Source organism: Rhamphochromis longiceps, linkage group LG11 (genome assembly GCF_057381845.1).
Source record: "Rhamphochromis longiceps isolate RC_006_pf linkage group LG11, R_longiceps_female_GT1.1, whole genome shotgun sequence".
Taxonomy (NCBI): domain Eukaryota; kingdom Metazoa; phylum Chordata; class Actinopteri; order Cichliformes; family Cichlidae; genus Rhamphochromis; species Rhamphochromis longiceps.
In genome coordinates this window covers 26,261,991-26,283,215 of record NC_140567.1, presented here as the reverse complement: position 1 = coordinate 26,283,215, position 21,225 = coordinate 26,261,991, and the positions used below count along the sequence as shown (strand labels likewise).

At 43.7% G+C, this 21,225-nt stretch overlaps 1 protein-coding gene across 4 annotated transcripts in view; it reads right to left on the bottom strand.

Annotated features, from left to right (window-relative positions):
* Window positions 1–21,225, bottom strand: part of cicb (capicua transcriptional repressor b) — a 51,451-nt gene that overhangs the window by 15,561 nt on the left and 14,665 nt on the right. For all 4 annotated transcript variants that reach the window (XM_085423348.1, XM_085423345.1, XM_085423346.1 and 1 more), the window contains 10 exons: window positions 12,164–12,313; window positions 11,845–12,019; window positions 11,091–11,202; window positions 10,791–10,973; window positions 10,561–10,693; window positions 10,292–10,470; window positions 2,165–2,303; window positions 1,378–1,475; window positions 288–1,278; window positions 51–190 (listed from right to left, as the gene is read on the bottom strand). In XM_085423348.1, the coding sequence (XP_085279474.1) occupies window positions 51–190; window positions 288–1,278; window positions 1,378–1,475; window positions 2,165–2,303; window positions 10,292–10,470; window positions 10,561–10,693; window positions 10,791–10,973; window positions 11,091–11,202; window positions 11,845–12,019; window positions 12,164–12,313 (2,300 nt within the window). The remainder of the gene's footprint in view (window positions 1–50; window positions 191–287; window positions 1,279–1,377; window positions 1,476–2,164; window positions 2,304–10,291; window positions 10,471–10,560; window positions 10,694–10,790; window positions 10,974–11,090; window positions 11,203–11,844; window positions 12,020–12,163; window positions 12,314–21,225) is intronic.

Genomic DNA, 21,225 nt, shown 5'->3' with positions numbered 1-21,225 from the left:
AAGAAAATGACTACAGTTTAAAAACACGTCATCAGTGAAGCACCGCTGACCTTGCTTCCGGACTGAGCTCCATTCTGGACAGGAAGAGGTGGAGCCACAATCGGAAACTGCTGGGCAGGTGCTGGCGCAGTCCGCACTGTTGCCATGGGAACAAGCATTTTACCCTGGAGCGCCGGAGACTGTGCTTGCACTGATGAAAACGCGGATAAACAGGGGGAATGAGCATTTCATTAGAAGTCAACACAGACTATTAGCTCCAGTGCTGTGTCTCCTGTTAGAGCTTTCACCTCTAGTTCCTGGGCCGACTCCTACTGCTGGGCTGGACGTGTATCCCGTCAGTGGACTTGTACCCTGCTGCTTTCCATTGGCCAAGGACACATGTGTCGGTGGAGCTGTGTGCAGGTTGAAGACACTGGTTGGCTGGCTGAGCTGCTGAGGTGGACTCTTTGGGTTGGTGTTGGCAGGTAGGGTAGGCAGAATGTACTGGACTTGAGTGATGGTCTTACTCCCAGGGGGTGCCAGGGAGGAAGCAGGAAGGAACTGGGGCTGAAGCAGGGGCAGAGGCAGGGGCCCGTTGGTTTGGCTATGCTGAGCTGAAACAGCAGTGGGTGGAAGAGCCTGCGGCTGAGATGGCTGGGGTTGTGGGGAGGGGGTTACAAGCTGTATAGAGGGTTGGGGAGGCAAAGCCCCTCCTAACACCAAATTAGTCACTACACCACCTGGACCCATAGCTGGACTGGGTGATGACGAAGAATAGTACCCACCCCCTGTGGCTGTGGCCCCGCCTCCTGAAGCTGAACCAATCAAGAGTTGCGGCTGCTGCTGGGGAGTCAGAGACTTCCTTTCGGAAGGGTGAGGGTTGGATGAAGTGGCTCCATCTCTAGGTTTGCTGGCGATAGGGAGCGGTGTGCTGATAACAGGACGCATTACATTGGTCACCACTGTAGAGGCCACCCTAAGGAGTGGGTTCGCCCCCAGCGAACTTACTGATGAGGGAAGAGGCCCTCCGGCTGGAGAAGTGGACATGACTGACTGACCAGAAGAAAGGGAGAGAGAAGTGGCTTGCCCACTTCCACCTTCCTCCCCTCCAAATGCATCCTTATTCTCTCCCTCTGCTCTTTCCTTCCTCCTGTGGTCCATAAATGCTCCCCCTCCTGATCTCCCCTCATCATAGCGCTTGGTGGTGGGGTAGGAGGACAGTGAGACACTCCTACCATGAGGAGTATGGTGTGAGGAAGAGGAGGAAGCAGAAGAGCAAATGACTGGAGCAAAAACTCTCTGAAAAGGACAAATATACAGATGTTACACAGGATAATCACCTTTAAAATGTTTCAAGAAATCTGTGTGTGTTAAACTGATAGCTATCAATACCATTACCTTTCGATCGCTTTCATCACCCGAACCGTTCTCACTATCGCTGTCAGTCACACGCTCCTTACACTTGAGGTCTATGGAGCTGCTGGGATAAGGGTCCTCTGCGGAAAGAAGCACACACTCCAGCTACACTTGATATTCCTTAAAATTTAACATCCACTCAAAAGGTCAGGGAAAACTTGTGATGCATTCATGTAATGCTGGGAGAAAGCAGAGAACACCTTTTATCCAAGGTTGTCAGCTTGCATTGCAATCTTGTAGTCAGACCAGTTAGACAACTTTAATTAGCCATTTTTGCTGTTACAGAGTTAAGCCCTTTCAAAAGAGGTTGAACTCGCTGTATTATTTTTTATTTTATTTCTAATGCAAATCCCAGATGATGTGCATTTGCAGCCATTTAGCAAGGATATTGTTAATGTCAGTGATACCTGAAACTTCAGACTTGTAATTACAAGCGAGAAGCTGACGTGAACAGTTTTTCACACTCAGCTGCTCATAATTACCGTTTAAATAACCAGATAATTGGGGCATGTCTGAAACTGCTCTCACTTCTTAAAATCTGAAATGTCAAAGTGGCCAATAACAGGAGAGACTAAACAACATGTGACTGTTTCACAAGGAACTAATTGCTGACATTACCTCTTAGTACTGAGTGGGTGTTTTGTTTTTTTTAAACATACAGAAGATGACAATACGCAGTGTGGTTCAGTGCTGCTGGAAGCAGTTTACTAACACATTAATTGCTCTAATCTAATATGGCTGCATGAGCACAGTAGTATTCATTTCTCACCAATGACATCATCATCTCCCTCCTCCTCACAGATGACCATGCGCTCCTCATCACTGGTCATGTCCTCGCTGACCCCACGCTGAGACTGTGCCAAAGGAGGGGCATGGCTCGAGAACTGATTGCCACCATCCCCACACATCTGAGACAAAAGACATATTAGGATGACCTTCTTGTTGTAACCTTGTGTAACCACGGTAACCTCTGACCCCACTTCCGCCAGTCCCTTTATTGTGGCGGGAATGAATCCTGTATAAGTTCCGGGTCAATCAGCTGCATGTCCCTGCTCCTCTGGCTGCTGTTGTCCCTGTGGTTGGCGTACTTGTCAGATCACGACAAATTTTGCACTACAGGCCAGTTGACAGCGTGCAATAACCCGGCCGATTCATTCGTCTTTACACTACCTCACACTCGACTCAACGGTGAGTTATTTGTTTGTTTTGTTTTGTCACAATTAATGTACATGCGGAGCCGCGATCGCACATCCTACAATGCCGGTAAGCTAATGCTAGGCTAGCGACAGTAAGTGCAATTACTAGTGTCATCTATTGAATATTGTTGTTTTTGTTTATTCCATTATGGCCGAATGTTGATTTAACGTATCTAGAGTTGAATGAGTGATTTGATTTTTGTAGTTTTGTCCGTTTTGGATGTTTTTTGTTACTTTTCTGATGAAATGCCGAAACGGCCTATGAGATTTTGCATTGAGTTAAATTCCATTTACATTATTGAATCTGTTGCGCAACACCTGTGATTAAATGAGTTTTGTAAATATATTTGATTAACTTTGGATAATATTTATTAGCTTTAACGCTGATATACTTTGATGGGACCCATGAGAATGTCTTTCTAGAATAGTATTTAGAATGACATTTATTATAAGAGATGATGGTTTATTGATTGTTGTATGAAACGTGGCATTGATTACTTGACTTTGTTATTTATGGATTTATGTATTTATTTTGTCACAGCAGTAGAATGCTGTTTCATTTTCTTCTGTGAATGATAATTTCTGTTTTTTGACCTTGTTTAGGTCAGGTTTTTTTTGTTCTCCCGCGATCAGCCCTGATCAGCGCGAGATGGCGAGCCACCCGACCACCGCTACGGTGCGGTAGGAATTGTGAACCTATGGACTGAATCACAAATTGTTGACAATGACCTATCACAGGTCCATGGAACTAAACTAAATCACATACTGGACTACACCTCATCCCACCTCCTTTTGGAACCTACTAAGCTGTTTTGTATTGTCAACATTATTTTTGTTTGTGATATACATGCATATGTTTCTATTTCTTTTGTACATCCGTCTATACACTTCTCATAACAAACATAATATATATATATTTGAGCTCTACTTTTGATTCCTGTGTTTTATTCACACCCTCAGGCTCCATAGTCGAATCTTATTCTGATAGCTCATTGTCTATGAGGCTGCAGTCAGGCGCCCTGGTCCTTTAACCGCGTTACAAGTGGCGAACCAGCCAGGAGCCTTTGTGTGTGAATATTTTGGGGTCTTACGTACGATTTTCTTTACTTATTTACTTCGCTTTTGCTGAACATAAAATCAAAAATGGATTCAGTTGCACTTTCTGGCATAAATATATCACAGTCTGTGATGATCTCCGGTGTGTCTAACACAAAATCTGATAATGACATTCTTGACTACTTGCGTACTTATGGAAATCTTAGCCGTCATTTTTACGTAAATGATCCCGCAAGTACTTTCTTCAAAAACCTGATCGCTGAGTTTGTAGATACCACTGCTTTTACAACTCTAGAGCCGTTTCTGCCATACACCCACTGTTCTAAAAGTGTTGCCGACCTTGTTTTCCGCGTCACAGCTTTGGCCTGTGAGTACGCCGCCACGGAGGACAGCAGCAGTCCCCCTCCCAATTACCTCAAAGAGCTCAAGCATATTGCTGATCGCAGCGGGCACCGGTTTGAAGATGTCTTGAAGACAGTAATGAGGCAGATTGGTCAACATTTGCATGAAGCAGGAGCAGGTGATGATGGAAAAATTGAATATGATGAGGAAAATGGAGTAGATGAGGACATTGGTGTAGAGGAAGAAGAAAGGGAACTGGAGCGGCAGCAATTGTCTTCACCTCCTGCCAGACAGGTTTCCACTGACCAGCAGGGGGCACGACCTCGTCAAAGCCAGACTGGACCAACTCCAAGAGTATCACTCACAGCCCCTGATCTCAACCCACCACAAATACAAAGGGTTGTTGTTGAGCATGTGGTCCGAAACCCAGACATAAGCACCACAACTTCACTACGTCTCCGTGCTTTTTCAGGAAGGATTCCTAAGCCAAGTAGTGAAGCAGATTTTGAATCATGGCGTTCCCAAATTGATCTACTGCTTGCCGACCCCAGTTTGTCAGCTCTATACGTCGCCAGGCGTATTATAGAGAGCCTGTTGTCACCTGCTGCTGATTTGGTTAAAGGTCTAAGTCCCAACACATTGCCTTCAGTCATACTAAGTGTACTTGACTCCGCTTTTGGAACAGTTCAAGATGGTGAAGAATTGTATGCTCAATACTTAAATATTCTTCAAAATCCAGGTGAACGACCATCCGCTTACCTCCAAAGATTGCAGCTAACCCTCAGCACTGTTGTAAAGCAAGGAGGACTTGCAGCTGCTGACATGAATAAGCATCTGCTGAAGCAGTTTTGTCGTGGGTGTTGGGATAACACTATACTAACCAAACTACAGTTAGAACAGCAAAAGGACAACCCACCACCTTTCTCTGACTTGTTGTTGTCGTTACGGACAGAAGAAGACAGACAAATTGCTAAGGAGTCACTTATGAAGAAATACATCGGTTCATCAAAACAAAAAGCTAACATCCAATCCCAAAGTACTTGTTCTTGTGGGCACTCTACAGCCAATGAAGAGCTAAAAGAAATGAAAAAACAACTCCAAACCCTCCAACAGCAAATGTCCCAACTTTTGTCCCAAAAACGTCCAACCGAGTCAAAGTTTAAGCCACGACAAACCAAATCCAGTCATTCTTCACCTCAGTCAAATACCAGACCCAAGCCATGGTACTGTTTTAACTGTGGAGAAGATGGCCATGTTTCTTCCACCTGCAACAACAGAGCAAACTCCAGTCTTGTTGAACAGAAAAAGAGCCAATTAAGAAAAAAACAGCAAGAATGGGACGCTAGAAATACTTCATCTTTAAACTAGAAGGAGTTTCTGTGGTGGGACACACAGGAGCTGCGTGCACGAACAGTCCCAGAAACCACAACAAATTTCCATTGTTGCCAAAAGGGCTTGTGGGGACCAAAAGCACAGGCCAAATTCAAATCAAAGGCAACCATTTCAACTGTCTTCTTGATTCTGGCTCTCAGGTTACTACGATTCCTTTTTCCTTCTATAATACTTACCTTTCAGACCATCCAATCAAACCACTGGATGATCTGTTGGAAGTAGAAGGAGCAAATGGACAAGCCGTACCTTACCTGGGATACATTGAGATTAACATGACGTTCCCAGCTAATTTTCTTGGTTCATCCATTAATGTTGATACACTTGCGCTTGTCGTGCCTGACGTCCAGCAATCACCCCCAATGATACTTGTTGGTACCAACACTCTTGACGTTGCATACAGCAAACACTGTGATACCCTCTCTGAGCAGTCATTCCTGCCATCTGGTTCCGGTTACATTGCAGTTTATAAAATCCTCCAGTGTCGCCACATCCAGAATTCAAATGACCAGTATGCTCCTGTAATCTTAAAGTCAGACCAACCGCATACGATTACTGCCGGCCAAACCACTGTCCTTGAGGGATGCATGGTCACAAGGCTATTCCAAGGTGAGAAAGCAGTTATTCTGGAACACCCCACCTCCAGTTCTCTGCCTGGTGGACTCCTAGTAAAAACCTGCCTTGTGGACTTACCTAAACGTCGGCCATATTCTCTGCCTGTTGTAGTGAGTAATGAGTCCGACCATGAAATCCACATTCCAGCTCGAGCTATTATTGCAGAAATCAGCGCCTTCCAAGAGGTCATTTCCAAAGAGCAACCCACCCAGTATTCAGACCAGTCTATAGAGTCGTTACCTCCATCTCAACCACCATACAACTTTGGAGATTCCCCCTTAACTCCAGACTGGAAAGAACGCATTGTTCAAAAACTTAACACTATTCCTGAAGTATTTGCCAAACACGATCTGGATTTCGGCAGGACCAACAAAGTTAAACACCAAATCAAATTGTCCGATCCAACTCCTTTCAAGCAAAGACCACGACCAATTCACCCTCAAGATCTTGATGCTGTCAGGAAGCACCTGCAAGAACTTCTTGACTCTGGCGTTATCAGAGAATCTGACTCACCATTTGCCTCTCCAATTGTGGTTGCACGCAAAAAGAACGGCAGTATACGTCTTTGTATTGACTACCGCAAACTCAATTTGCAAACAATCAAAGATGCTTATGCTCTGCCTAAACTGGAAGACACCTTCTCCGCACTTGCAGGATCAAAGTGGTTCACGGTGCTAGACCTCAAGTCGGGTTACTACCAAATCGAAATGGAGGAGAAGGATAAGGCAAAGACTGCCTTTGTCTGCCCAGTAGGATTTTGGGAATTTAATCGGATGCCACAAGGGATTACCAACGCACCAAGCACTTTCCAACGGCTGATGGAAAAATGCATGGGAGAATTAAATCTAAAAGAAGTCTTGGTTTTCATTGACGATCTCATTGTCTTTGCACCAACTCTTGAGGAACATGAAGCTCGCCTGATGAAAGTTCTCACCAGACTCAAAGATTTTGGCTTGAAGCTTTCACTTGAGAAATGCATGTTCTTCCAGACATCGGTGAAGTATCTGGGCCATGTAGTGTCCCAGGCTGGTGTTGAAACTGATCTGGACAAGATTTCCACACTCACTTCTTGGCCAGTGCCAAAAAACTTGAAGGAATTAAGATCTTTCCTTGGTTTTGCTGGGTACTACAGACGTTTTGTCCAGGGATATTCGGCCATTGTCAAGCCGTTACATGAACTCACTGCTGGTTATCCACCTTCCCAGAGGAAACTGAGACGAACTGTAAAGCCAGAGAATTACCTCAACCCCAAAGAGCCATTTGGAGGACGATGGACGCAAATGTGTCAACAAGCTTTTGAGTCCATTATTGACAAACTCACTTCTGCCCCAGTTCTGGCATTTGCTGATCCCCAGAAACCATACACACTCCACACTGATGCCAGTGCCACAGGTCTTGGTGCGGTGCTGTATCAAGAGCAGGATGGAAAAAACAGAGCTGTAGCATATGCCAGCAGAGGTCTTTCCCGGAGTGAGTCAAAGTATCCCGCCCACAAATTGGAGTTTCTTGCTTTGAAGTGGGCGGTGACTGAAAAATTCCACGACTACCTTTATGGTGCTCAGTTTACAGTTGTGACGGACAGCAACCCATTAACATACCTCTTATCATCAGCAAAACTTGACGCTACCGGTTACAGATGGCTTTCAGCTTTGTCCACTTTCACCTTCAAATTAATCTACAGAGCAGGAAAGCAGAACTCGGATGCTGATGGTTTGTCTCGCCGACCTCATGGTGAACTGTCTGATGATCCTCTGTCACAGAAAGAACGTGAGCGAATCTGGAGATTTGCATGGCAACATCTCAATGAACCAGATTATGTCTCTATTGACCAGCATACCATCAAAGCAGTTTGTGACCGTCATCTGATGTACAGTTCAAGCACGGATCCTGATCTTGCTCTGGTGTTATCCATGTCTGTCAATGTCGACAGTCTGCCTGACAGTTTCACGGACGACATCCAGTTCACCTCCATGGTACTCCCCCAAATCTCAACAGCTGACCTTGCAGCCAAACAACGCCTTGACCCTGTCATCCGGCATGTCATAGCTCAGGTTGAACGAGGCGAGTCACCACCGCCATTCCTGAGGGAAGAACTTCCCGATCTACCTCTATTACTGCGAGAAGTAAATAAACTGGAGCTCCATAACACCCTTCTCGTCAGGAAGAGACAAGTGGGAAGTGACTTCGCATACCAGCTAGTGCTACCTGAGGAATATCGGCCAGTTGTACTTAACCACCTACATGATCAAATGGGTCACATGGGAATCGACAGAACGCTGGACTTGGTCCGTTCCCGGTTTTATTGGCCTAAGATGACACGTGATGTGGTCAATAAAATAAGACAGTGCGAAAGATGCGTGAGACGCAAATCCCCATCTGAACGAGCCGCACCTCTGGTCAATATCAAAACCTCTCATCCCATGGAACTGGTGTGCATGGATTTCCTCTCTGTGGAACCAGATCGTGGAGTTGAATGAGTGATTTGATTTTTGTAGTTTTGTCCGTTTTGGATGTTTTTTGTTACTTTTCTGATGAAATGCCGAAACGGCCTATGAGATTTTGCATTGAGTTAAATTCCATTTACATTATTGAATCTGTTGCGCAACACCTGTGATTAAATGAGTTTTGTAAATATATTTGATTAACTTTGGATAATATTTATTAGCTTTAACGCTGATATACTTTGATGGGACCCATGAGAATGTCTTTCTAGAATAGTATTTAGAATGACATTTATTATAAGAGATGATGGTTTATTGATTGTTGTATGAAACGTGGCATTGATTACTTGACTTTGTTATTTATGGATTTATGTATTTATTTTGTCACAGCAGTAGAATGCTGTTTCATTTTCTTCTGTGAATGATAATTTCTGTTTTTTGACCTTGTTTAGGTCAGGTTTTTTTTGTTCTCCCGCGATCAGCCCTGATCAGCGCGAGATGGCGAGCCACCCGACCACCACTACGGTGCGGTAGGAATTGTGAACCTATGGACTGAATCACAAATTGTTGACACATGACCTATCACAGGTCCATGGAACTAAACTAAATCACATACTGGACTACACCTCATCCCACCTCCTTTTGGAACCTACTAAGCTGTTTTGTATTGTCAACATTATTTTTGTTTGTGATATACATGCATATGTTTCTATTTCTTTTGTACATCCGTCTATACACTTCTCATAACAAACATAATATATATATATTTGAGCTCTACTTTTGTTTCCTGTGTTTTATTCACACCCTCAGGCTCCATAGTCGAATCTTATTCTGATAGCTCATTGTCTATGAGGCTGCAGTCAGGCGCCCTGGTCCTTTAACCGCGTTACAAGTGTAACCACGGTAACCTCTGACCCCACTTCCGCCAGTCCCTTTATTGTGGCGGGAATGAATCCTGTATAAGTTCCGGGTCAATCAGCTGCATGTCCCTGCTCCTCTGGCTGCTGTTGTCCCTGTGGTTGGCGTACTTGTCAGATCACGACAAATTTTGCACTACAGGCCAGTTGACAGCGTGCAATAACCCGGCCGATTCATTCGTCTTTACACTACCTCACACTCGACTCAACGGTCAGGTTTTTTTTGTTCTCCCGCGATCAGCCCTGATCAGCGCGAGATGGCGAGCCACCCGACCACCGCTACGGTGCGGTAGGAATTGTGAACCTATGGACTGAATCACAAATTGTTGACAATGACCTATCACAGGTCCATGGAACTAAACTAAATCACATACTGGACTACACCTCATCCCACCTCCTTTTGGAACCTACTAAGCTGTTTTGTATTGTCAACATTATTTTTGTTTGTGATATACATGCATATGTTTCTATTTCTTTTGTACATCCGTCTATACACTTCTCATAACAAACATAATATATATATATTTGAGCTCTACTTTTGTTTCCTGTGTTTTATTCACACCCTCAGGCTCCATAGTCGAATCTTATTCTGATAGCTCATTGTCTATGAGGCTGCAGTCAGGCGCCCTGGTCCTTTAACCGCGTTACACTTATTTGGGTTTGATGTAGCAATGTGTTAAATGTGTTCAAGATGCCAGTCTGGGACTGAAAATGCACCATCCTACTGCCAAAACAGTTTTTTCATGTTTGTGGAAAGCAAAAGTAGAAAACATCTTCTATTGCTGGGAATACAAAATGAATTCACAAAACACATCTTTAAATTTCTGACTGCACTGGTAGCAGTAATGGCTGTCTTTCATTTATTCTTTAAAAAGAAAATACTAAGCTTCAACATTCAATATTCAACGTTCTCAGTTGATGAGCTGTTCTCCTCTCTCACCTGTGCCAGTTCTGCAAGGGCTTGCGTATTACCCCTGTCACTCCGCTCCAGGCTGTGCACAGCACTTTGGGAGAAGGCTCTGGGGCGAGTAAGCTGGCTCGCATGGCCCTCTCCTGTAGTCCTCTCGGACACGCCCACCAGTCCTGGACTGACACCCTTCAGCTCGACAGAATGGGGCTCTATCCCAAGGCAAAAATATCACTGATAAGGACTTGAAGAATAACGGGCATATGAGAATCTCTGTAAATGTATGCTGCATATTGACCAACCTGTGGATTCAGACATGCTCCTCTCTCTGATGTCTTTGCTCCCTGGTACCCCACGACCTTCAGAGCTGGACTTCTTTCTGTCTTTATTGCACCACTTCCAGTCTGGGTGGGCCTTGAAGTGGGCCTCTTTGACCTGAGACCAAGAGAAGGGACAGGTATGCATCTAAACTGATATACGACTGAACCATTTTTCTAAAATTATGTACATCTTTCTGTATGTATCTGGATACCTGGAAAGCCAAATCATGGTACTTCTGTTTCTCTTTAGGTCCTAGAGCGTACCACCATTCCCCAAGAATCTTGCTGACTGTCCTGTTGTCCTGGTTCGGGTGACGCTGGTGAACCAATGCTCGATGGCGCTTGCTGAAAATCATAAATGCATTCATTGGTCGCCTGATGTGGTCCTTCTCCCTCTGAAAGAGTGAGCAAGAAAAACAGTCAGATATTACGTGACATATCTTAATTAAGGACACACTGAGAATTGTGTTTTTGTGGATGCAGTGAATAAAAAAAAAAAAGACAAACACCACCTTTCCAGGGCTGCTCTTGTCTCCATCTTTGGGCAGTGCACTGAGCGACTGAGTACGTCTCTTTCCTGGTGATGTAGAGAGAGGCTGCTCTTGTACGACTCCTGGAAGGAAGCTAAAGGAGACAGAAAAACATCTCTGGGTCTATAATCTTTAATTTTCCATACCCGCATGGAGGCTGGCCCATTAGCACTTCTTCTCTTTCCATCTCTAATATTTAAAAACCCGGTAATTTTCTACTTAACATCAGGTATTATTTACCTTAAGGCTGCGAGTCTATGAGATGTAGACACTGAGCACAAGTAGTTCATCTCCCATGAGATACAGCAGCAGATTCAGCAGATAGCTAATCCATTTCAATGTCTGACAGCCTGGCCACTGCCTTTCATATAGTGATAGAAACCAGAGATGGAATGCTTTTGTTCCCATCTGCTTTGTTCTGGCATTGAGCTCTTCTGCCCAAATTAGCGCAAGGATACAGAAAATATCACACTCCCTTACTGTATGTGTGGGTACACAGCACCACACAGAAAATTACTGTGAAAGCTGGCTTGGACAAATACATAACCACTTTAACAGATAAAACATGAGGGTTTGTGCTACCTCTATTTCTCTGTGTTCTTTTAGCCTGACAGATTTACCCACAAAATCCCAATACAGTGAAAAGAAAGAAAGAAAGAAAGAAAGAAAGAAAGAAAGAAAGAAAGAAAGAAAGAAAGAAAGAAAGAAAGAAAGAAAGAAAGAAAGCTGCTCTTACGGGTCATCCACATCACTCTCAGTTTCACTGTCAGGCCTCTCCCTCTCTGTATCTCCTTTCTCTTTCTCTGGAGGCGGCTCATCTGAAGCAGGGGGAGGCCTTGATGGGGGACCTCTCTCTACAGTGGGAGGTGCCTCTGCAGGCTCCTGTGGCAGCGCTGCCACCCCCTGACACTCTGAGGAAAAACAACAAATTATTCAGGGAAAAGAAAGCAGTAAATGCTGCTGAAGTTTCAAAGGAAAATAACCCGAAACTGGTGACAACACCTTTCCCCCCCCCCTCCTTACAGCTTCTAGGTCAGTCTTAATATAAACATTACCCGTCTTCAGACTGGCTGCTTGAGGGTGGTTGACTGGGTGCTGGCCCTCTCCTGGCTGAGAAGTAGCATCTGATTGGGTAGGTGCCAGAAAGGGGACCAATGAATGCCAAGGGAAGACTGGCACTGACCGGGGCTCTACATTGGTCCACACTGCAGAAGATAAAAGGAATTCAGATTAATTTACCTGATAAATTCACAATATGAGGCCTTGCCTTGAATTCAGATTCAAAACAATCTGTCATTCGTACTAACAAATCAAGAAACAGCTTACTTATTTAGAGGAGTCACTGTAACACTTACACAACAGTCGCATTCCTACTCAATGACCAATTAGTTTACAATGTGATCAAGCACAAATGTTATATTATTTTGGATGGAAAAACAACAAAAAATACTAAAAATCAGACAGACAACAACAGAGTACTTCTTGCAGTAGTACTTTGGCCACAGTAGCATCTTGCATTTTAGCCATCTAACCACAGGCTGGATAACATCTGGGATAATAGGTAAAGGTCGGTGGTTACATGGCAGAATAAGAAAGAACCAGTGCTTTGAAAGCTACCAGTAATATCAGTACTGCCACAGTAACAGATCAGACCTCCATCCACTAAACTGGTTAAATCATTCCAAAAACTGCAGATGTACAAAAGGACTCTCTGTTCCCAATAACAGGCTGAATGGAGAACAGAAGCCATTACCAAATGTCATAAATAAAACAAATGCTGTATAACTCACTATTTCCTTTACTGAAAGAAAGAAAGAAAGAAAGAAAGAAAGAAAGAAAGAAAGAAAGAATCTCTAGATAAAAATGCTTCATACATTAACAAAAACACTCAGAAAGGCATTACACTGTGTACCTGCATTACACTTCAGGTAAACAATAAGATATGGACTAACCAAACATGCTTAATCCTTGGCGAAGATACTGAGGATTCTCTGATGAGAACATTGTTGAAAGAAATCCTTGATGTTTTCAAAAGAAAAAATCTTTTTTTTAAAACGTAATGATAATGAGTCCTTTTAAAATCTTTCTTCTATAACATGTAGATATCCAGGTAAGAGAACATGTTTACTCCAAAAATCTGGGAAGCTCATAGTGTGTCTGGATCCCTTTCATCCCTACAGGTTGCAGCCATCATTCAGAAGAATAACTGCATCACTTCCCGACATGATGAGGTCTTCAAGAGGTATCCTTATTTATTTATTTTTAACCTAACTAAAATACGAGATAAGAGTCCATATATCCGTATCGCAGTATGCCGCAATCTAATAACGCACACGGAACAAACATCAGTGGACAGGGTGTACTGTAAACGATTCGTAAGAAAAAACTAAATAATGTTACATTTGTGCGAATGTAGCGGTGTACAGACGAGCCACTGAAAAAAGACGATTATGATCGAAGGCAGGGTTCCGCCTCCCTTTGGTCTAATTACCCCCGATGCCCTCTCTCCCTGTTTGTTTACATTACTACAGCAGCCCGGGCATGAAGGGGTTAACAAGGCCTCGAGCCCATCCACGGCCTGGATTGATACAGCCACCCGGAAACTACGCAGTCCTTCTGGGCCATGTCAAAACGTGCTCTGCGCTACTACACGGTTTTGGGCAGGTGGGGCTCGGCAGGTACTGAGAAGCACATGAAGTCCCGGACTCGCACAGCTACAGAGCGCCGTATCGATCAGGGTAAAACAGCGCTCCAACAAGCAAAGTGGGCTGATCACAGCTCAAGTGATTCTTCTATTTCCAACTACTGTGAATCTGCTTAATGTCCAAGTGTTCGCCGTTTCCCTCAACACCGACTTTCAACACTTGCTGATTCGGGGGGGGGGGGGGGGGGGGGGGGGGGGGGTAAAAGAAATCACGGCAAATTTAGCTGCCTCTTGCAATAACCGGAGCCTCAAGTGCACCGCTCCAAATTGGACCAACCTCTCGGGAACGCCCCTGGTCGTGCACCCGCCGCACAGACACGGGCAAAAGAAACGCAATTATTTTCATGTCGCAACTATAAAATCCTATTTTCAAATGTACTGACATCAAATATAACACTGTCTGTTAAGTGCATTACTCCGAAACTTGTTTCTCTGATATATGCCCCCCACCCCCCTCGGGATTACGATATCCACCTGTTTTAACCAGGCAATTCAGTTAACACCTATAAAAGAAACACCGAACTAGTTGTATTTGTTCCCACTCATAAGAAGACATCGTTACCGTAAATCTGGTGCATTCATCCATCACCCTGCGCTCACAATCCCGCTATCCATCAGTTTGATTACCGAGAAAACCACCTGTACTGTCTCCGATTTAGCAGTTCCTATCCTGCCTGACGAATCTGGCCACAAACCTGACGTTAGCTAGCAACTGATGAGACTACAACACAGCGATGAAAGCAACCACGGTGAGGACTCCTGGCTCAAGTCAGCGAGGAGAAAAGGAAGGAGGGGAGGGGGGTGAGATGAATCGCAGTTGCTGTTGTATTTTTCTTACTCCTCCTCGATCAAGCTTTCGAGGCAGCAAAAGAGTGACCGGTTGTAGATGCCCCCCCCCCCCAGTACAGGACCAGAACACGGCGGGGGGTGGTGGAAGGAGGTGGGGGCTTTAAACCCCGCGACGCTGGGTGATAGCCGTTTGAGAGGTCGGTCTGTCTGCAGCAGGTTAGCTAGCCACTTCGTGCGGACGACATCGGCGCGCACACCGTCCAGTCCGCTGACTACTTGCTGTTACTCGTGTTGTTTTGGCCCAGAAAAGTCCTTGTATCACATCTCCACACCTCCCAGCCCGAGTTTACTCCCTTATTTTTGCCTCATTCGCTCTCTCTCGCGCGTAAGCCTTGGCCCTTTCTTTCTCTTTCCCTCCTCTTCCTCTTGTTGTAAACTAGGCTGCTTGCCCCCCCCACACACCTCCTGTACTCGTACCCCTCCCCTTCTCGTCCTGTCAACCTCGCCCAGCCTTGTCCCGCCCCCCCTGGGCGAATACTATTCGGCTATTCGCCCTGGCGTCGAACCGTCATCTACCCGCCGCGCACGCTGATTGGCGGAAGGGTGCGCTGGAATGCCAGTCATATGCAAATTACACCCGGCGTTACAACTATAACCTCTTCTCCCTCTAATCTCGAAGCTTCTTTAAAATACTCAATAATAGTTAATAAATATTTTCACTGTATCGATATGGGAACACGAGCTGGAGTCCGTGTAAGGCCTCAAAAGTGAGTATTTTTGTGCTTCTTTCTTTCATTGGTGGAGGAGTCGTAGTAAACCTTGAGTGGTGGGTGAAAGCGCGTATCAAACGCCGACACTCAGATGTAGGCCAACCGATAGCTTAACAGAATTTAGAGAAGCTCCGCCCCCTTACTAATGCTCGGCTCCAGTTTTAATACACAAAAAGACCACACATGCAGGGAGGCGCTAGTGTGCTATCTGCGCTTTACCTGTCACGCTGCTTCGGTCTCTCTAGGGAATCTGCACAGGGGGTGGACTCTGATGAGGACTTTGGGGTCAAGATTGCAATGCATACCCTCACCCAATAAACCTAGATAAGCATGCAGGGTCATTACAAGTTAGAAATATAAATCATTCGAAAAAGGAATTTGAAATACATATAACCATTTTCTGGTGATGCTACACGTTTGCTTTCAGAAACACAGCCAAGAGCCACGAGGCAAGTGGTGCAATTTTCCCCAATAAAAAGCTCTTCAAATATTTTCCATCTCTTCATCATGCAAATGTGCCTCCTCCAAGACAGAATTAAAAATGTTCTGATGCAACACTCACAGGGACAAGGAGGAAAAGTGAAAGAAAAGAAGAAGAGAATTGAAAACAGGAGAGCAGGACTGGTTAGAAAGAGAGGAAAAAATGGGTGGAACAGACTAACATTGGAGAGGACCAGAGGGTAAAAATAGACTGAGAGTCATTTTCAGCAGGAGAGCCAGAGAGAGAGAGAGGGGGGGAGGTATGGGGGGTGGAGAGAAAACAACTTGTGAAAACAGAACTTCTTTCAAAAGGAGGAAGGGTGTGAGAGGCCTGAGATGGGGCAGACAAAGGGGAAGCATTTAAATAGATTTTATAGACATTATACTGATGAGACAGATAGAAAGAGGATGGGTATTTGTGATGTGGGTTCTCACTGAGGCAAGAACTGCTTCTCAGCCTTTTTAATGGTTCCATAAGACAAATACAATACTGGGAGGGACTGAATTTATCACCAGCAGCCAGTCAGCACATCGGGAGCTTGAGACCTGACCAATAAGGCTGAGAGACACACTGGCAGCAGCTGCCCTTAGTAGTAAAAAAGTTAACCCTCTAAGTCCTGGGTTACACTTCTGTAAGAGTATTTGGAAATGTTTGCAACTCAAGGGTATTGAGGACATTTCCTTACTTTTAGTCTTTCGTCACATCTGAAAAGCACAACTTGTTTGACGAGTATTTTATGGACACATTTATTTAGAATCAGAGTGTCTACATCAGCGGTCCCCAACCTTTTTTGCGCCACGGACCGGTTTATGCCCGACAATATTTTCACGGACCGGCCTTTAAGGTGTCGCGGATAAATACAACAAAATAAAACTAGTACTGGTACCGAAAAAGAAGATTTATTCATAACACACGTGAAAAGACCCAGGAAAACCGAGTTAACGATAAAAACAATAACAAAATAACGCTGAAAACCGATAAAAACCCTGAAAACCATACATTTCACACCTGAGCCTCTACCCTCGCGGCCCGGTACCAAACGACTCATGGACCGGTACCGGTCCGAGGCCCGGGGACCGCTGGTCTACATGACCAAATCAACTATTTCTGTAAAGTCTTGGGCTTGTATTATAATACCTATCCCTGGGGCACACGTCCAATATAATAATCTTTAAAAACACTAGAAATTACATAGAAAAACTAACAAAAACTGAACTAAAACTAAGCAGTAAAAACTAAACTGAAACAAGCAAAACCACTTTGGAAACTAACTGAAACTGACCTGAATTCAAAACATTCAGAATGAAACATAAATAAAATGTAATTGGAAAATACAAAACTTTAATCACTGACACAGACTAAGAGACTAAAGCTTATCAACTGCACTGCACTCTCAACAAGTCAATCAAGCAAACATGGTGTGTTAAGGAGGGGATGCTGGACAGCTTGGCTCAGAGAATGAAAAGGAAAAAAGAGTGAAAGAGGGTTAGGGGTGGAGATGAAAGATTGCTGTGGCTGTTCAGTGGTTGCAACCCTGGGTAAACATAACTGGAACTGCAACTGACCAATTATTCAGAGCGGAATAATGGGTTTTTCCTTTATCCTGGTCTGAGTACGGCACAATTCCAGTTCACTTAGTGTTGTAATAATACTGCACATGTATTTGCACAAAAGTAGATTAACGGTTTCTGGCCGTCATACCTTTTTAGAGCAAAAGATGTGCAGATAAGAAAATCAGTTGATCGCGTGCACAAGAAGCTGCATATGCAAGGGAGGCGAAATCAACACGGTGGGAAACCACAGAATTTTAGCACTTAGTCACATAAAACAAGAGATAAGTGGTGCAGACTGGTAAGACTAAGATAGAAGGTGTGAAGACAAACAGTAAAAGAGAAATTCCCCTAAAGCTTGGCTTCACCATCTCTCCCTGCTGCTGTGCTGGCAGTGCAGTATCTGTGTAGGTGTTCAGCAGCTTTCATGTGCTGTCTCTTCTCACAGACATCATGCTTTTCATGTGCATATGTGTGCATGCCTTTACCCCCCAATTACATCTGTCAAACGCCTCGTGACATCACACGAGAAACTTTTCCTCCTCCTCCTCCTCCTCGTCCTCGTCTTTACCTACACTGGCACTGTGCAGGCGGAGCACCGCCTTCGCTCCTTCTTCCCATCCCATCTCTCTCATCCCTTAATTCATCTTCCACCCCTGTCCTCTGTCTCTCCCTCCCACAACCCACCATTTTGCTCCGTCCAATTATAACTCGATCCACCAGTCTTTTGCAGTTACCATGGCAACAGCTATGTTGGGCACAGGTTCTCCATGTCGCCCGCGGTCACAACTCTACTACTGACCATCACCACCTATTGCATTAAAATAAACCAATCGCTGTTATGTGGCATACGGATACCAGGAGGGACGGCTCTGTGGGGGCTTTCTTAAGATGCTTGATTCGCTCCTCATTTTGTTCCAGTTTCATTGAAAGTTAGACAAAAAAAAAAAAAAAACTGGGACTACAGATTATGTTCAGTGATTACTTTGATGAATGACACACATTAGGGAATTGAATAGAATCAATGCAAAAGGCTCTACAAGACTCATTAACACTGCTACCAACATCAAATGATGAGCAGCAGGAAAAATATGTGAAACACGAAGTTAAGACCCAGATCCCTCCATCAACCGAGTGAGGGAACTTGTAATGTATGTGTCTGACCATCTGGGGGCACTACTAGCCTGCAGATAAATGGCTAACAAACCAGAAAGCAAGTGCATAGACTGTGGAAGTAGAGATGCAAAGGGAAAGGAGAGGAGGAGAGTGGGATGAAGGACAGAGAAGAAATTGTGAAGGAAACTACAAACTCGTTGTAAACTTTGTCATATGAGGAGCACCTGAAAAGAATAATGAATGTGGGTTTGACAGAAACCTTAAAGAAGCAGTAACAAATCTCAATATCGCTCTAACTTTACATGCATTCAAAGTCTTGGAGCCACCTCAGACTACAAACTCCCAGTGCACCAATGCATTTTGAGAATCTCCCCAAAGTCCATCAGGAAACAGGATTATGACTGCACATGACTTTTGTGGTAAGTCTTGAGGGCTTCACATTTGCTTTGGTGCCAGTCTAGATGGGCTGCGTGATCCAGATGTGGTTGTTGCCATGGCCAGGGAGGATATGCAGGGCTTTAAGCGTTACGTAAAGCAGGGACGGGAGGGAGTGGGGATGTTATTCCCGGGTATCCGTATCCGGGTAGACCAGGATGAAGAGAGCGAAGTGTAAAAGGAGGGGAAGCGAAGCCACTGCAATGCGATGGAGCAAAGGGTTAAAAAAAAAGTCTCATAATTGTTTAGAAAAAAAATCAAAAATGAGATAGACGAAGGCGGGCGAACGTCAAAAAGATGCATCGAAGTGCAGAACAGCAGTGCAAAAAAGTGTATTCACGTGTTCTTAAGGGAGTGTGACATGTTTACTCCATGTTGCACAAACTGCGTGTGCATGTGACACTGAGACAAAGAATTATGAAGATTTGGTAAAAATGCTGAGGAATAATGACATATAAATAATATTCAAATATAAATCTAATAATTAAAGGTGCTCTTTAAGAAAACGTTCATGCTTACAATGAGTCTGCACAGAGAGGTAGTTTCACTACATGGTCGTATAGAGAAGAGAGGAACTAGTGATCTGGACACAAGAGAACAAATACACAAAAAACCCACCATAAACATCTTCTTCACCGACTTCAGAGCTGAACTGATGAAAGTCGTCACTAAAGAAGGCTACAACTTTCATTAAATATAAAAAGTCACGTATTTTCTGCTGATTTTAAGACAACTTTCAAAATTACAGACAACAGCAGAAGATGAGGAAGCAGCTGCTGCTGTATTCTGAGAGCATTTCTTTACACCTAGGGAACAATATGGAGGGCTTTATTTTCATAGTTTATTATGCAGTGGTTTTACTGGTCTGGCACACTTGAGATCAGATTAGTCTGTATGTGGCCCATAAAATAAAATGAGTTTTACACGCCTGAATTAAAGGAAACCCCCTCCAGTTATCCTAGATTGTTTCCATTTTCTGAGAATGTTGACTAAAGATGCCCGAGATGTAAGAAAGAAGGAGCCGTTAGTAACACGTTAGAGAGTAAAAACATGTGAGCCTGCTGAAGTTCTTCTTCTCTCAGAGAAAAGGGACACAAGCACACGTGCCACACACACACACACACACACACACACACACACACACACACACACACACACACACACAGAGAAAAAGGGGGGGACTGCCTTTTCTATTTGTGAATATTCTGTGTTATGTACAAGCTACATCAGTGTGATGTTTGCTTTGTTGCCATGGCAACAGACATTTAGCGCTCACACATCATATCCGGTACCCAGTGATTGACACTTTGTTAGTCTGTCTCATAGATGTGCGCACACTCAGACACACTGCATGTAATACACATGTGACACCATTTTAAAAAAAAGGAGAAGAAGAAGAAGGCGGCTCTTGTCCTTTACCTTTTCAGACGGTTTGTTTAATAGCTTTTTGTTGTTGTTGTTGTTTTTATGTTGCAGGAAGTTACAGGGGTGCTTAAAAAGACACGACAATGTAAAGCCTCATTAGCACCTCATAGATGGTGAAACACACACACATACACACGCACACACACAGGGAACATATGCAGCTTCGTCTTAAAAAGTACATCACAGTGTCAGCTTACCCGCGGCAGGGCGTTGCTGTGTTATTTCAGAGTGAATTAATGAAAACACAACCTACCGATGCGTGTGTGCAGGATTATACTGCAGAGAAGACAGGACTGATTACCAATAAAGTAATTGCATGTATTGTCCCTTTGATCTTTTCTATTTTTACACACTAACTATACACTTGAGTAAATGATCTAAGGGATGCTAGATTTGATATTATTTAATAGTAGCGGCAGCTTAAGTATCAGGTTTTTCACACACTGTAAAAAAGTAATGTAAAAGTATTTTACTGTGTATTTTACAGTTTTGTACTGTTCTTCTAGAATATCATTAAATTCACATAAATAGACTGTGATTTTACATTTCAAATGTAAGTTAATGTAAAATCACTGTAAATGTAATAAAACATAACTTTCTTGTTTTTTAAATGTATTTGTCTGTACATATGTATATTTAGATTGTTAAAATACATTCACAAATGTATCATAATCTCACAACTAGTTGTCCGTTATTTGAAGATTGAACTGTTAAATTCAAATGTAATGCTATGGAAAAATATATAAAATGATTCTTATAAACTGTTTTTACATCAAATAATTATTATTATTATTGTTGTTTAGGATGATCGTGGCTCAAGAGTTGGCAGTTCGCCTTGTAATCAGAA